Raw genomic sequence first — 16247 nt, 5'->3', positions numbered from 1 at the left:
ATATATATATATATATATATATATATATATATATATATATATATATATATATATATATATATATATATATATATATATCGCCATTTCTGAGCTACAGAGGGAATATCCTCACTTAGTCCCCTTCTCTTTTCCTTCTTTTGGAAAATCAAAAAAAGAGAGAGGTAGATTTCTAGCCTCCCGCTCCCTCCCCTTTTAGTTGCCTTCTACGACACGCAGGAAATACGTGGGAAGCATTCTTTCTCCCCAATCCCCATATATATATATATATATATATATATATATATATATATATATATATATATATATATATATATATATATATATATATATATATATATATTCCCTGGGGATAGGGGAGAAAGAATACTTCCCACGTATTCCCTGCGTGTCGTAGAAGGCGACTAAAAGGGAAGGGAGCGGGGGGCTGGAAATCCTCCCCTCTCGTTTTTTTTTTTTCCAAAAGAAGGAACAGAGGAGAGGTCCAGGTGAGGATATTCCCTCAAAGGCCCAGTCCTCTGTTCTTAACGCTACCTCGCTATTGCGGGAAATAGCGAATAGTATGAAAAAAAAAAAAAAAAAAAAATATATATATATATATATATATATATTCCTATGAGTCCACGGGGAAAATGAAACATGAAAAGTTCCCAAGTGCACTTTCGTGTAATAATCACATCGTCAGGGGAGACACAAAAGAGAAATATATAAGTCAGTTGAGATACACAGAAGAGGCGAAGCTAGGACGCCATATGGTAAACATGCCCATACTCGCACATATACATGCATACACATATACAGACCAAACCACTCCTCATGACTCTCTAGAGACACTTCGCATACCACCCTGACCAAAACACCCTACACTCCGCCACTCTATCATCAAACACATTCAACAGTTCTTCAAAATACTCACTCCATCTCCTCACTTCATCATTACCTGTTACCCCTTCCCCCTTTGCACCCTTCAACAATGTTCCTATTTGTTCTCTTGTTTTTAGAATATTGTTAAACTCCGAACAAAAGACCTTATTCTCCCTAAAGTTTACTGATACTCGAGTAGCTCACCCCAACTCTCATTTCCCCCTCTTTTTTTCAACCCTTGCACCTTCCATTTGGCTTCTTTCCTCACATTCTCCTTTCCTATAAGTACCACCAAAATGCCTCTTCTTTCTCTTTCACTAGCAATTTTACTCCTTCATCCCACCACTCATTATCCTTTCAAATCTGTCCACCTCCCACCTTTCCCATGCCACATACATCTCTCGCTCATGGCAGACTGCTTCCCTAAATATCTCCCATTTCTCACCCAATCACCTTTCTTCATTTACTCTCACCTTTTGCTGTTATATAATCACTTCTTCTTGGTATTTCTTCACACAAGTCATTTTTCGAAGCTCACTTGCTTTCACAACTCTCTTCTCTCTGACATTGTCTCCTCTTTTCCTAAATCCTTTACAAATCGCGAGATAATGATCAGACATCCCACCAGCTGCCCCTGTCAGCACATTTACATCCAAAAGTGTCTCTTTTACACGCTTATCAATTTTGATACGTAATGCAATAATGCCTGCTAACCATCTTTCCTGCTCACATACGTATACTTGTGTATGTCTCTCTTTTTAAACCGGTATTCCCAATCCCCAGTCCTTTTTCAGCACACAAATCCACAAGCTGCTCACAATTTCCATTCATAATATTGAATACCTCATGCACCCCAACTGCCGCTTCATTCACCTTTGCATTCAGATCACTCATCACAAATACCCGTTCTCTTGCATCAAAATTGCTAACACACTCACTCAGCTGCTGTGAAGCATTTGCCTCTCGTGCTCTTTCATCACCCATATCTCGCCAACCACTTTCATCATTTTTACCCACACCAGTCTAGAATTAATTTCCTTACACTTTTTCACATACTCCCACAACTTCTACTTCAGGAGTAGTGCTCCTCCTTCCTTAGTTCTTGTCCTTTCACCAAACCCTGACTTTACTCTTGTCATTTTCAAACCATTCTCCCCCTTTCCTCTTGAGCTTTGTTTTAGGTAAGTTACTGTTTGTACGTCCAGTATCAGTAATTATGAGTAATAAAACGCCTCGTCACCTTCTACGTGAGCACGGTAGCGTCGGAAACAGATGTCCAGACCGTAAACATTCTCGTTTGACTCCTTTATGTGTTCCTTCTTTTGGAAAATAAATGAGAAGGCGGTGATTTCCAGCCCATGCAGCTCTCAGGTAGCTTGCCACGTCCAGCAGGTGAGACCACAGGATAAGAAGTGAGGTGATGTGTGATTGTGTTTTAGGATGCGTGTAGACTCTAGGGGTTGCATTATGGACATGATGCGTCTTATAATACGCTTCATTAACGCTTGTCATGTTGGAGAGATGGGTAGTGGGCAGTACACAGTAAGGAAGGTGCAACGCTTAGTTGCCGATGTAGTGTAGTTTCACACGTGTGTGTGTGTGTGTGTGTGTGTGTGTGTGTGTGTAGTAAAGCTTTGGACGGAGACGCGATGACGGTGGTGGAGAGGTTATTCAACGCTCCTACCTGCCGAAAAAAAAAGGGGGCTAACAGACGTGGGAACAGAGGACTGGAAACTCTTCCCCCCGTTTATACTGTCACTTTCTAATAGAAGAAACAGAATCGAAATGACCCAAACGAGGACCACTCCATCAAAGGTTCAGGGTGGGGTATCTGAATGTACGTAGATGTAACTAAGATGAGAGGAGTCCGGATGTTGTGGAGCTGAGTGAAAGCAAGATCAAGGGGAAGAATGGTTTAGCAAAGTACAAAGGCTGAATTCAAGGGTTAGTGCGATAAGAGCAACGGATGGGGTGGAACTTCTGGTGAAGGAAGAGTTATGGAAACGCGTTCATCAAAGAATGTAAAGGAGTAAATCTTAGACCGATGTGGGTGCGAATGACAGTGAATTACAAGAGGTGTGTGATTGTCAGTACTTATGAATCTGGTAGCAAGAGAGATGAATGAGAGAAGCGAGTCTTTTGGGAAGGAGCTGAATGGATGCTTCGGGAATGTTGACGCAGGCGATTGAATATTTGATAACAAATTTGAACGAATAACTTGGCATCTGAAGGTTTGATTAGTGGGTGTTACGTAAGGTAACCGTTGTAAATGAAACTGATGAACAGCTTGTTGAGTTATATGGTTTGAGAAATGTCCATACATATATGTTCACGGAGGAGAATGCAGGCTGGATTTGCTTCTACGAGGGGTTAAGAGAGATAGTCGACATATGTAGTGTTGCTGGCAAAATTGCTCTTGGGTGAGCCAGTGTACCAGTTGCGTGATGTAGTGTTCCATTGTTGTTGTTGTTGCTTAGGGGTCACGTCAGGGTGACTGTGATGTAATTGTGAGGTTATTTTGCACACGAGAGGACTCTTGACACTGTGGTCTGTCTGAGGGTAAAGGAAAGTCTTGAAGGAAGAGGAGGAAGAAGGTTGGAGAAAGAACCATCTTGTGTCACTGCAACTGTTTTCATTCTTTTCATAAAATGAAAGATATCGTAAAAGTTGTGATAATTCCCGTGAGATGTATGGTTGGCTTCCTTAAATCATACGGTCATCAAAATTCTTTATGTATTATTGTTTAAATCCTCATGTTTTCTTATAATCATTGATGTATATGTAAGATCTGAACAAGAATGATAATTTCATGAGTTTTTTTATCCTACGAAGTTTTTATACGTATTATGTGCATCGTATGAGATAGATCTCTATTGCTTTTTTTGTTTTTGTGTCCATCACAATCTTCTTTTAGACATAAAAAAAGACCCTCGCCCACACTTAGGTATCGTTACGTAAAATATAACATGTATTTTGTTTTATGAACTCGTTGTTTTCCTAGTTTCGAATATTAATAGTATGTTTGAGAGAGAGAGAGAGAGAGAGAGAGAGAGAGAGAGAGAGAGAGAGAGAGAGAGAGAGAGAGAGAGAGAGAGAGAGGCTTCTGAAGGACATCGCCGAGTCCCTTCCTCTTATCCGTAGGTGAAAGAGGCTGTTGAATTACGGATATGTAAGTAAAACAACCTCGTCCCCGGCCATGCTGTTATGGATTCTCTCTCTCTCTCTCTCTCTCTCTCTCTCTCTCTCTCTCTCTCTCTCTCTCTCTCTCTCTCTCTCTCTCTCTCTCTCTCTCTCTCTCTTGTCCCGGAACCTTGATTACATTATCTTGTAAAGGTTTCACCAGAATTTCAGTGACTTAGAAATCAAAGGCATTAAAAATGTGCAGTAGTATTGTTTACCTCCTATAACCATGAACCTAAAGAGAGATACAATTGGGGTAACTTATATTTGTTAACCTGTCCTCTATTGAGAGGTTAGTATACCATCATCCAATGAATTTTACCTAGATGGTGCTTTTTTTTTTTTTAAACCATGTGCAGCCGTTTTCTCCAATAAGAATTTTAAACGCACACAGTTATTTAAGTCATTCATTTAAAACAAGAGTTGTGGATACTTAAACATACTAAAGGATTGAATCTAAGATATTCACATAATTATATTTAACCTAGGCAAACAACATAATAAAGCTGGAACTACACGGTAGTTTAGAAAGTCTTGTATGAAGGCAAGAGATGTATTGATAATAGAAGTATAACTGAGTCTTGGGTGCAGTATGTTTGATAAGTTATTCATTTATTAAAGGTTTAGAATACCTGCATGTTGTCATCAGTTATTGCTTATATTACCACATTAATGTAAAAAAAAATTAACGCGAATACATAAAAAAATGGTTGCATTTTGGATTGTGATTCTTTTAATACTTATTCGTGCACTAGTTGATATATCTATTTGCTGTCTGAATTATTTGCCGAAAGTGTTCGCTACCTTATTTTGGCTGCTATTTAGATTTTTCGTTGAAACTGTTCATGATTTTTAACAATCGCTACCTGAATCAGTCGCTACAATTGTTCGGTACCTTAGAATCATCTCTGCCTGAACTATTCGCTGGAAGTGTTCGCCGCTCTGATACCAACGACACCGAATCATCAAAGTTGTGAAGTCACTTTGTCGTAAAATGGGCTTCATTACATCTGCAGGTGATATATCTTATTTTGTAGTGATATTTGGTGTTATGGTTGTGCGTAAGTGACACTGCAGTTAGATTTAACTCTCAGGAAGTAAGATTGTAAGTGGAAAAAGTAAATGGCAAGTGTTGAAGGCGTCATGACAACATTTGTATTGAGGCTTGTCACCTTCCTCGTTCAGCACCCGGTAGCATAGAGATTTTGATTGGTGTAAGTGGTTTAGAAACCTGTTTTTAAAGGCATTTTTTAAGAAAAAAGTAATTCATGATATATTTACAGTGTCAGATTAGCGAAAAGATTTTTTTTTTTTATAACGAGATGATGCGGAATCAAAGGGGTTGAGATAGGGGTCAAGATACATCTATTTTTTTCTTTTTTTTTACTCTTTATTAATTGAAACTTACATGGATATTATTCGGTAAGATAGTACTAGGTCATTTATCAGCAGATTTCTCCCACGCTATTAGCTTTGGGTGTTGAGGGATTTTCTTCTAGTTTTGGACAAATATATTTTGCAATGTTTTATAAGGCTGTAGTGGTAAGGGATATAAAATTTGGTGTATAGTAACATCATATCAGGTCAGACGTTGAAAATCAACAGAATCCGTGAAAACCGTACCCAACTCTTTGTAGTGGAGGTTTGTCTGAATGTTTCAGTATTCTTGTTCAGGTATAGACAAAGGTCTAGTTTAGGGGGTACTGTATGAAAGAACTTAATGGATTTTTGTAAAATGCATAACAGTAGACACCATATACCTCTCACAGTTGATCTAGAGGGGAGTAATCTAGAGTAGGGAAGCTTCTTTACAGTATTGGCGTCGTGTGTGTGAAAAGCTTAGGTACTAACAGAGTATGCAGGGCTTTGAAGAAGAGGTGGGAAATTATAAGACAAAAAGAAAAATTACAAGTAATTGATCTAACCTTATTTTAGAAAGCTTAAACCTATGATGTTCAAAGGGTTTTACCTTAATAACATTTGTAGGATAGCTGAGTGAGCTTGTAATCTCACTACTACATCCGCCACTTTTATCATTGAACACATTTAGTGACCTTTCAAACCCCCTGCTACACCATTTCTCCACCACTCTCCGGTAGGATCTGTACATTAGGTACAGCAGTATACCATGACCATGTGTACAAAAAATAGTTTTTGTTCATAGATTTTAGTTTTACATATTGCTTTCATTTCATAATGAGAAATAGAAAATTTGAACGATGTACAGTCTTCAAAACCATTTGTCCACTACTCCTTCAGGGGGTCTGTGTGTTAACTTTAGAGTTGTTCCATGGCCATAAGAAGAATAAACTGATTCTTTTTATATTTGTTTTAATTTTACATATATTTGTCTCTCATTTTATAGTGGGAAACAAAAACTGTGAACACTTTTGCTCAAATTGCAGTGAATATTCTTCAAGACCTCCGGTGTTTAAGGGTTAATTGCCCTTGGCTAACCTCATAAAGACATGCACAGTACATCACCTCTGCTCTTTATCTGCTGTCATTGGATATGACTGGATTCTTGAATGCTGTAGGAACCACACTGAAGGCTCTCCTTACCTTGCACTTCTGCACTTCTTTTGTACTGTGTAACTATATATAGTAATTAATCCCCTTACACTTCGTTATGTAAGGAGTTCTAGACTTTTCCTATAGAAGGTGTTCCACTTATTGAGCAGCAATAATTCAGTTTAGAAAAAATAGTTCAGTAATCGGGGAGTGGTTTGTTTTCCTTGTCTGTGTTGTGAATGGTAGTTGCCTTTGTAGCCCCTTACCCAATGAAATAAGGCATCACCAGAAGTCAAATAGCAATTTTTGAATCACATATCAGTTTATTTTCATCACTTTGGTTTTTGATTGGTTAGATTAGTTGCATTTCCATATTTGGACAAAAAAATCTATATAATTAACTTAGCATTTGCTCTTGATTTTTGAAACCCTTCCTACTTTTTATGGCTAATTCAGGAACGTAAGATGGGTTGGGAGGCAGAGCGGGTAATTGCTGGATTAGGCACTCATTCTCCTATCTCAGAGTTATTATTTCATGCAGAGTCTGTTTAGAGTACTTTTGGTCAAGATGAAAAATTTAGTGGCACAAGTAGATAATATATTTATGCATGACTTTTTCAGATAACCAAAGTAGAAATTAAAGTAAATTTCATTTTCTTACTTTTGTAGCGGGCATCTTAGCCTTGCTGGATGAAAATGAAGACCAACTGCGAGTGTTTGCACTGGAGAGATTAAATGAGATTACAGACACATTTTGGCCAGAAATTGCAGACTCTATACAAAAGATGTGAGTATTTAAGATATAGTTTTTCATTGTATCTTATGTAATCTTTCTGGAGGACACCTTTTATGAGAGCATGAGGTTTGAATGATTGATGTTGAGTTTTGTTGCATGTATCCAATAGGAGTATTAGATATTTGGGGGGCACTAATGGCATATTTCAAAATTTGATATGTTTATGACTTTTGGGTCAATAGCTCTTTATTTCATACATTTCATATAGTTCATAGCTCCTCAATTTTAGTCTTTTTAAGCATCCATGATAATTTTCCTTTCCAGGGTTGGTTTGTTCCATGAGCGTTGAGAGATATATCTTTTATCTTTGATTTGTAAACCACTAAATAGTCGAGACAGCTCAGGACTAGAGTTTGGCAAAATGGGGACTGAGTGGATAAAAGCAATTTTCTTCCATGTTCTTCATGTGAGATACTCACACTTTTCCCATGGATTCAAAAAGTATGTCTGTCTGTCAGTCTATATCTCTGATGCCCATTCCCTTGCAGAAAATTGAGGAATACTTTTCATAAGAAAATGGAAAATGCTGCCAGTTTACTTAGAACTGTAAACAGGAAGCTCTGAGTATGGTGTAGACCATTAGTGGCATGGGCATTCCTTTTGTGGATGACACGCCAGAGCTACTGATTTTGGAAACTCGCTTTGTTTTTTGTTTTAAGTGAATCTGTGTCTGCCATAAACCAATAGGACAGTTACCATGAGTCACTGCTGTTAGATTGCACCCTTTCTGTATATGACCCAGTCAAGAACTCCCTTCAGTTCTTCAGATGTACATTGCCCAAGCTCAGAACCAAGGAATTTGATATTTCAAGTTTGATTATTGTTGTGGACCTTTTCTCCCAATTCTGCATTGTGGCTTAGCACAGGGAGGCAAATATGGGTACCTCTTTCATGCATGAGACCCACCTATGACCCCCCATCCTCTCTCTCTCTCTCTCTCTCTCTCTCTCTCTCTCTCTCTCTCTCTCTCTCTCTCTCTCTCTCTCAATATTTGTAGACTATGGTAATGATGTCCTTCTTTCCGACAACATGAATCAGTTAATCAGTTAGAGAACACCAAGAGTTGATGTGTGCACGTCCTTCAAGGAATGGCATCAAAGAATCCAAAGGGGAGAAAAGAAGCAAAGGTATCAGGAGGTTGGTAATCAGAACAAGATTCTTGGGAATTGTCAAGACAGTCTGCAAGACCCAGCTAACAAGCAAGAGCTCTTTGCATTCCTCTCTGACATATTCCCAGCAGTAAATTCCCCCTAACAAGGAGGTTGTCACTATGTCTGGTCATAGAATTGTCATCTTAGGAACCAACCATAGCATGCGATCATGAAGATGTGGACATGAAACTTAATGTTTCATTTGCAGGATGCCTTACAGATTGGCTCTGCCACTTTTTTTTTCCATTTTGAATACTGATGTATTTGTCACCTTGACTAGGAAGTGCCCCCACCTGTGCACCATATTCCCATCACCAGGGAAGAACTTTGTCCACCCTCATATTTCCATCTCCCAGCTCTGGGAGAAGATAAATTCACAGCCTAATCCATTTTCCATAGTTTCACAGGCTGTGATACTGTGTCAACTTTTTTTTTTATAAAAGGGACAGAATGTTTTGGGATCGTTTCCTCTGTATGCCCACATTCTCATTCAGAGAGTGTCTACCAGTGCTTCAGTTATTTTACTGGACAGTCAGCTTAAAAGTAAAGGGGCCTCGATTATTTCCACTGCTTCCCAGATGAAAGATTTGTGGTTTTCAAAGTTAGTTTACATACTTCGCAGTTCATGGTTAAGTTTTTGAATTAAGCACAGCCCAGTCTTGTTCTTTTCCTGAATAAACCCTGCTTCCCAAAACCTTCATTCTTCTTGAATCATTTGATTTTGCTTTCTTTGATTATTTTTGGGTGATATTTCCTTCAAAATGGAGTGTACGAGATTAGGGCATTGATTCATGGAGTTTTAACATATGTTCTATTATCAATTGAGGCATATTCCAATAAGTTACCAGTGAAGTCCTACATGATTTGGATTAAAAAGGTACATTCAGATTTTGATTTTTCTTTGTATTACTGAGGACAAGTTCAGAAATGTGCTGATGCTGTGATTACTATAGAGTTCCTCTATTTGATGTGTTGACATTTTTGGGACAGACATTGTCATTACCTTCCCTCACCATAACATCTTAACATCTTTTGGAGCAGCTGCTAGGGAAATGTGAAGGTGTTTGTGCTTTACAGGAATGTGGAGGTGAAAAAAAGAAGAAAAATAATGTGGGCATCTGCACCCTCTTCGCAACTATACATGGTCATCCATATTCCCAAGGGGCTTCTGAATTTCCTAGTTGGTGGATTAGTTTACAGAACCTCCAGAGTCCATGCCTTGAAGTTTGGTGATTTTGCTGAGGTTTTGATGGATGCATTGAATATAGGAGGGGGCTCTTATTCTGAAAGTCAGGTAGCAGCAGATTGTTGAGTAAGGTTCAGATACCTTATCCCAGAAGAACCTAAGGTTAGGGTGTGATGTTGTTTCTGATGGACGGTATAATATCTATGAGTGCCTAGTGAAGAGGTGCTTTTACAGTTCTGATGATAAAGTACTTGCATGGTCTTGTTCAAAATTTTGTTTTTTAATGAATTTTGCAGTGTGATTAAATGTCTTGTTGGGTCTTAGTAAAAATCACCAGTCATTTTTTCAGCACACAAATCCACTAGCTCATCACCATTTTCATTCACATTATTGAATACCCCATGTACACCAATTATGCCCTCAAATGCCACATTACTCCTCTTTGCATTTAAATCACCCATCACTAATACCTGGTCTTGTGCACCAAAGCTGCTGACACACTCCCTCAGCTGCTCCCAAAATACTTGCCTTTCATGATCTCTCTTCTCATGACCAGGTGCATAAGCACCAATAATCACCCATCTCTCTCCATCTACTTTCAGTTTTACCCACATCAATCTTACTTTCTTGAACTCTATCATACACTCCTACAACTCCTGTTTCAGGAGTAGTGCTTCTCCTTCCTTAGCCCTTGTCCTCAACAACCCCTGACTTTATTCCCAAGACTTTTCCAAACCATTCTTTCTTCCCCTTTAACCTTGAGCTTCATTTCATTCAGAGCTAGATCGTCCAGGTTCCTTTCCTCAAACATACTACCTATCTCTCCTTTCGTCTCATCTTGGTTACATCCACACACATTTGGACACCCCATTCTGAGCTTGAGGAGGATGAGCACACTCCACTTGACTCCTGTTTCCCCTAGAAGCAGGAATAAAGTGAACTGGAATGATGTGGCATACTGAGGTCAATATGCTGTCAGTGGACTGAATCAGGGCATGTGAAATGTCTGGGGTAAACCATGGAAAGGTCTGTGGGGCCTGGATGTAAATAGGGAGCTGTGGTTTCAGTGCATTGCACATGACCTCTAGAGACTGAGTGTGAACAAATGTGGCCTTTTTCTGTTTTCTTGGTGCTACCTTGCTGAAGCAAGGGGTAGTGCTGCTGTTTCCTGTGGGGCGGGGTAGCGACAGGAATGGATGGAGGCAAGCAAGTATGAATATGTACATGTGTATATATTTATATATGTGTGTGTGTGTGTGTCTGTATGTACATATGTGTGTATATGTTGATATGTATATGGGCATTTATGTATATATGTGTGTATATGAGTGGATGGACCATTCTTCGTCTGTTTCTTGGCGCTACCTTGCTGACGCAGGAAACAGCAGTTATGTATAATAATAGAAAATTATTATTTTGATTGTACTTATTGTACTTGATTGCCATTTCCTGCATCAACAAGGTAGTGCCAGGAAACAGTGTTAATGGGATGGCTTTGATTAGGTCCTCAATTGCCTGTGCCTTTTCAGGTAACATAAATAATTTTCTTACCTGATATAGCAAGGCTGTTAGGAACAATTGAATACTGGCCTCAATTGCACACCAGGCCTTGCGGACTTCTTGGTTTAGTTTGACTACTTCATATGCCATGGTTCAGATCATTGACAGCAAAGTGCTCCCCATAAACTGTACCATGTTGCTTCAGTCCATGCTGTGCATTGCTTGCCTCTCATCCTCCAGAATGTTCAGACCCCAAATCACCATATTTTCCTCATTTTTTCCTTTCTTTTTGCTGCCTCTACTTTTGACACATAGATCTTCTTTGTCACTGTGTCTTCACTCAACCTCTCCATATGCCCAGATAATTTCAGCTCTCTCTAGTCAGTACACTCAGTCAGACAGTGCATGCTGCCACACCTCTCTGACATTATTGTTCCATAGTTGTTTATTGGTCAGGTAAGGAGTCTTGTTCTTGATTTAGTTTGGGTCATGTAAATCTTGTCCTGTTCTTTTGCCATTCTTCCTCTGAAGAAGTTTTGATAAAATTGACAGATGGGAAGATTTTCTTTTATATTCCCTTTAAACTTTAGAAGATTTTGTCTTCTCTATGTTATTGTTATAGATCACCATTTATTAGTTATACTTTGTTTTTAGTTTTGTCTTAAAAGTTTTTTTTTTTCTTTTGCTTTGTCGCTGTCTCCCGCGTTTGCGAGGTAGCGCAAGGAAACAGACGAAAGAAATGGCCCAACCCACCCACATACACATGTATATACATACGTCCACACACGCAAATATACATACCTACACAGCTTTCCATGGTTTACACCAGACGCTTCACATGCCTTGATTCAATCCACTGACAGCACGTCAACCCCGGTATACCACATCGCTCCAATTCACTCTATTCCTTGCCCTCCTTTCACCCTCCTGCATGTTCAGGCCCCGATCACACAAAATCTTTTTCACTCCATCTTTCCACCTCCAATTTGGTCTCCCTCTTCTCCTCATTCCCTCCACCTCCGACACATATATCCTCTTGGTCAATCTTTCCTCACTCATTCTCTCCATGTGCCCAAACCATTTCAAAACACCCTCTTCTGCTCTCTCAACCACGCTCTTTTTATTTCCACACATCTCTCTTACCCTTACGTTACTTACTTGATCAAACCACCTCACACTACACATTGTCCTCAAACATCTCATTTCCAGCACATCCATCCTCCTGCGCACAACTCTATCCATAGCCCACGCCTCGCAACCATACAACATTGTTGGAACCACTATTCCTTCAAACATACCCATTTTTGCTTTCCGAGATAATGTTCTCGACTTCCACACATTCTTCAAGGCTCCCAGAATTTTCGCCCCCTCCCCCAGCCTATGATCCACTTCTGCTTCCATGGTTCCATCCGCTGCCAGATCCACTCCCAAATATCTAAAACACTTCACTTCCTCCAGTTTTTCTCCATTCAAACTCACCTCCCAATTGACTTGACCGTCAACCCTACTGTACCTAATAACCTTGCTCTTATTCACATTTACTCTTAACTTTCTTCTTTCACACACTTTACCAAACTCAGTCACCAGCTTCTGCAGTTTCTCACATGAATCAGCCACCAGCGCTGTATCATCAGTGAACAACAACTGACTCACTTCCCAAGCTCTCTCATCCCCAACAGACTTCATACTTGCCCCTCTTTCCAAAACTCTTGCATTCACCTCCCTAACAACCCCATCCATAAACAATTTAAACAACCATGGAGACATCACACACCCCTGCCGCAAACCTACATTCACTGAGAACCAATCACTTTCCTCTCTTCCTACACGTACACATGCCTTACATCCTCGATAAAAACTTTTCACTGCTTCTAACAACTTGCCTCCCACACCATATATTCTTAATACCTTCCACAGAGCATCTCTATCAACTCTATCTTATGCCTTCTCCAAATCCATAAATGCTACATACAAATCCATATGCTTTTCTAAGTATTTCTCACATACATTCTTCAAAGCAAACACCTGATCCACACATCCTCTACCACTTCTGAAACCACACTGCTCTTCCCCAATCTGATGCTCTGTACATGCCTTCACCCTCTCAATCAATACCCTCCCATATAATTTACCAGGAATACTCAACAAACTTATACCTCTGTAATTTGAGCACTCACTCTTATCCCCTTTGCCTTTGTACAATGGCACTATGCACGCATTCCGCCAATCCTCAGGCACCTCACCATGAGTCATACATACATTAAATAACCTTACCAACCAGTCAACAATACAGTCACCCCCTTTTTTAAAAGTGTAGGTTATATTTTGTATGACATTGATTTTTATATATATATATCCAGGATCATTTTAGCACTCCTGTGGGAGATTTCATCATTCTGAGTAATAGTTTCATGATTAGTGTACTGTTGCAAGGCATGACATTATTGTGATGGTAGTTGCCATTTCATCAGTTTTTCCAAACCCCTTCAGGGGATAGAACACGAATGGTACAAAGAGTATATAAACAGGATGAAATGAGGAAAAAGGCTCCTCGCCTGACCCACCAATTGCTGAGGAACATGGCATCTGACATGACCCTATATTAAGAAATTTGTTTTAATGATAATAATAAGACATTAGGTAGGAGCCTCAGAAAACACTGTGCTGGAGTTGCCCTCTGCTAGTGGCCACTTAAGGGTGAGGCACTAAAGGCTAAAAAATGGCATTGGTGTTCACCAGTTATGGAGAATCTTTTGCAGAAGCCATCCCCTTGAGGGAGTTCCTGAAGGGAACAGACATTGGAGGTATAAGTAGGTAGATAGATAGAATACTGTTTCATGTAATAATGTATACCTTTGTTGAAGTTTGTTAGTTTTCATATCTTTTTAAATGGCTTATTATCATATTATTTTTGACAGTGAAAAGCTTGAAGAAGATGGGTCTTTTCCAAAGCGAGAATTGGCTGCCCTACTTGTATCCAAAGTATATTTTCATTTGGGATCATACCTTGATTCCCTTACTTATGCACTCCGGTCTGGTCCCATGCTACACCAAGATCCCAATCAACTGTATATTGATACTATCAAAGGTAACTTTTAAATGTATTCTTATTATTCTTTTGTTAAAGAATGGAAGTTGCAGCCAGTAGAAATTTGATTTTCTTTGTTTAGTTATAAGCAACTAAGTGTAATTTTGTGAGTGAGGTGGTTGATTTTTTGCACCATCTTTTATAGAATTTTATATACTGTGGTTTCCCACCAGTGCATGCGATAGATCACTACATCAAGCTACGGGCACAGAAGGATGCTAAAATGGATTCCCGACTGGAAACTCTCCTCAATAACATGTTTCGCCGTTGTATTGAAGACCAGCAATACCGCCATGCTATTGGAATAGCATTGGAAACACACCGAATGGATTGGTTTAGGGAGGCCATCATGACATCAGTAAGTAAAGTATCCATCCTTCAGAAATGTTAGATATTCTTTGGTTACCTGATCATTTGGCACCTAGGTTAGCAGTATAGTTTCCATCCTTGTCATTTCGTGTGGGTATACCAAAGAACAGGTTATATTGTATTGATGCTTTTTGTAGTAAGGATAAAGATGGTTAAGATCGGGAGACCAAATGGCAAACCTGTAAACTAAACTGTATCCAAATGAATTGTTTCTCCACACAGGGATCCAGTCATATCTGAATATATGAGTGGTGGACCATATGTCCTTTATTATTAACCTTTTGGCTTTGAGACATATCACACAATGAGGATATGGTACATAATGGTCTTGATAATAAGGAGTAATCATTCTAGCAAAGTTATATAATACGTTTCGGTTTTCTTTTGGGAATAGGTTGCTGCTGCCCCTGGTTTCATTCTAATATTAACATTATGGTAGGGATTATAATTATTAGTCATTTTTTTACAAGTTTCTGATTTTAAATTTGTAAAGTTCTTCATTTTTATTTTTCAGTTGAACTGATGGATGAAAGTGGATTGAACTAGGGCATGGGGTAAACCATGGAAAGTTTTGTGGGTCCTGGGTGTGGAAAGGGAACTGTGGTTTCGGTGCATTTTACATGACAGCTATAGAATGAGTGTGAATGAATGTGGCCTTTGTTGTCTTTCTTAGCGCTGCCTCGCACGCATGCTGGGGGAGGGGTTGTCATTTCATGTGCGGCGGGGTGGCGACGGGAATGAATAAAGGCAGCAAGTATGAATTATGTACATGTGTATATATGTATATGTCTGTGTATGTCTATGTATGTGTATGTTGAAATGTATAGGTATGTTTATGTGCATGTGTGGACATGTATGTGGGTGGATTGGGCCATTCTTTCGTCTGTTTCCTTGTGCTACCTCGCTAACGTGGGAGACAGCGACAAAGTTTATTAGATATGAACTATAATTTACAGCAGTAGCAAGTATAGTAGCATTGACTGTTGTGACAACAGAAATTGTATGAAACATTATCAGGGTAATAGTTTATCTTAACTTTTTTCACCTTGCATTGACAGGAATGTGATTGATTGATAGATAATGTATACATAGCTCTTTCTCTATCATTTCAGGATGATATTGTAGGAAGTCTTACCTACTCCTACAAAATAGCCATGCAGTACATCGAGCAACGCAAATTTCGTGATGAAGTTTTGGAACAGTTGGTGTCATTGTATCAAGGTTTGGATACTCCAGACTATGTCAACATGTGTCAATGTTTGATTCACTTAGATAAACCACATGAAGTAGCTTCAATTCTTGACAAGCTAATCAAGAATGACAGTCTCAAGAGTGAAGCAATGGTTAGTGTTTGCCTTATATGCTTGCTATTTGCTGCCTCTTCTTGTCCCTTCCACTTCTGACACATGTATCTTCTTTTTTTAACCTTTCTTCACACATTCTTTTCATCATTCCTAACTATTTCAAAACACCCTCTTTAGCTCTTCCAACTACACTCTTCCTGTCACTACATTTCTCTCTTAGCGTTTATTACTTACTCAAGCAAACCATCTCACACCATACATTGTCCCTATACATGTCATTTTGAACACATCCACCCTTCTC

The 16247-nt window shown here is 39.1% G+C and overlaps 1 protein-coding gene across 1 annotated transcript in view; it reads left to right on the top strand.

Moving 5' to 3' along the window:
• The first annotated feature begins 4947 nt into the window (after positions 1–4947).
• The window catches only part of Rpn2 (Regulatory particle non-ATPase 2), a 39903-nt gene continuing 28603 nt past the window's right edge, over positions 4948–16247 (top strand). The window contains exons 1-5 of the mRNA XM_071656915.1: positions 4948–5057; positions 7222–7339; positions 14104–14273; positions 14447–14631; positions 15755–15985. Coding sequence (XP_071513016.1) covers positions 5036–5057; positions 7222–7339; positions 14104–14273; positions 14447–14631; positions 15755–15985 — 726 coding nt within the window. The 5' untranslated portion in view covers positions 4948–5035. The remainder of the gene's footprint in view (positions 5058–7221; positions 7340–14103; positions 14274–14446; positions 14632–15754; positions 15986–16247) is intronic.

This window comes from Panulirus ornatus, chromosome 4 (genome assembly GCF_036320965.1).
Source record: "Panulirus ornatus isolate Po-2019 chromosome 4, ASM3632096v1, whole genome shotgun sequence".
NCBI classification, from domain to species: Eukaryota; Metazoa; Arthropoda; class Malacostraca; order Decapoda; family Palinuridae; genus Panulirus; species Panulirus ornatus.
Note: the sequence above shows the minus strand (reverse complement) of the source record. Positions and strands in the feature narration are given on the sequence as shown.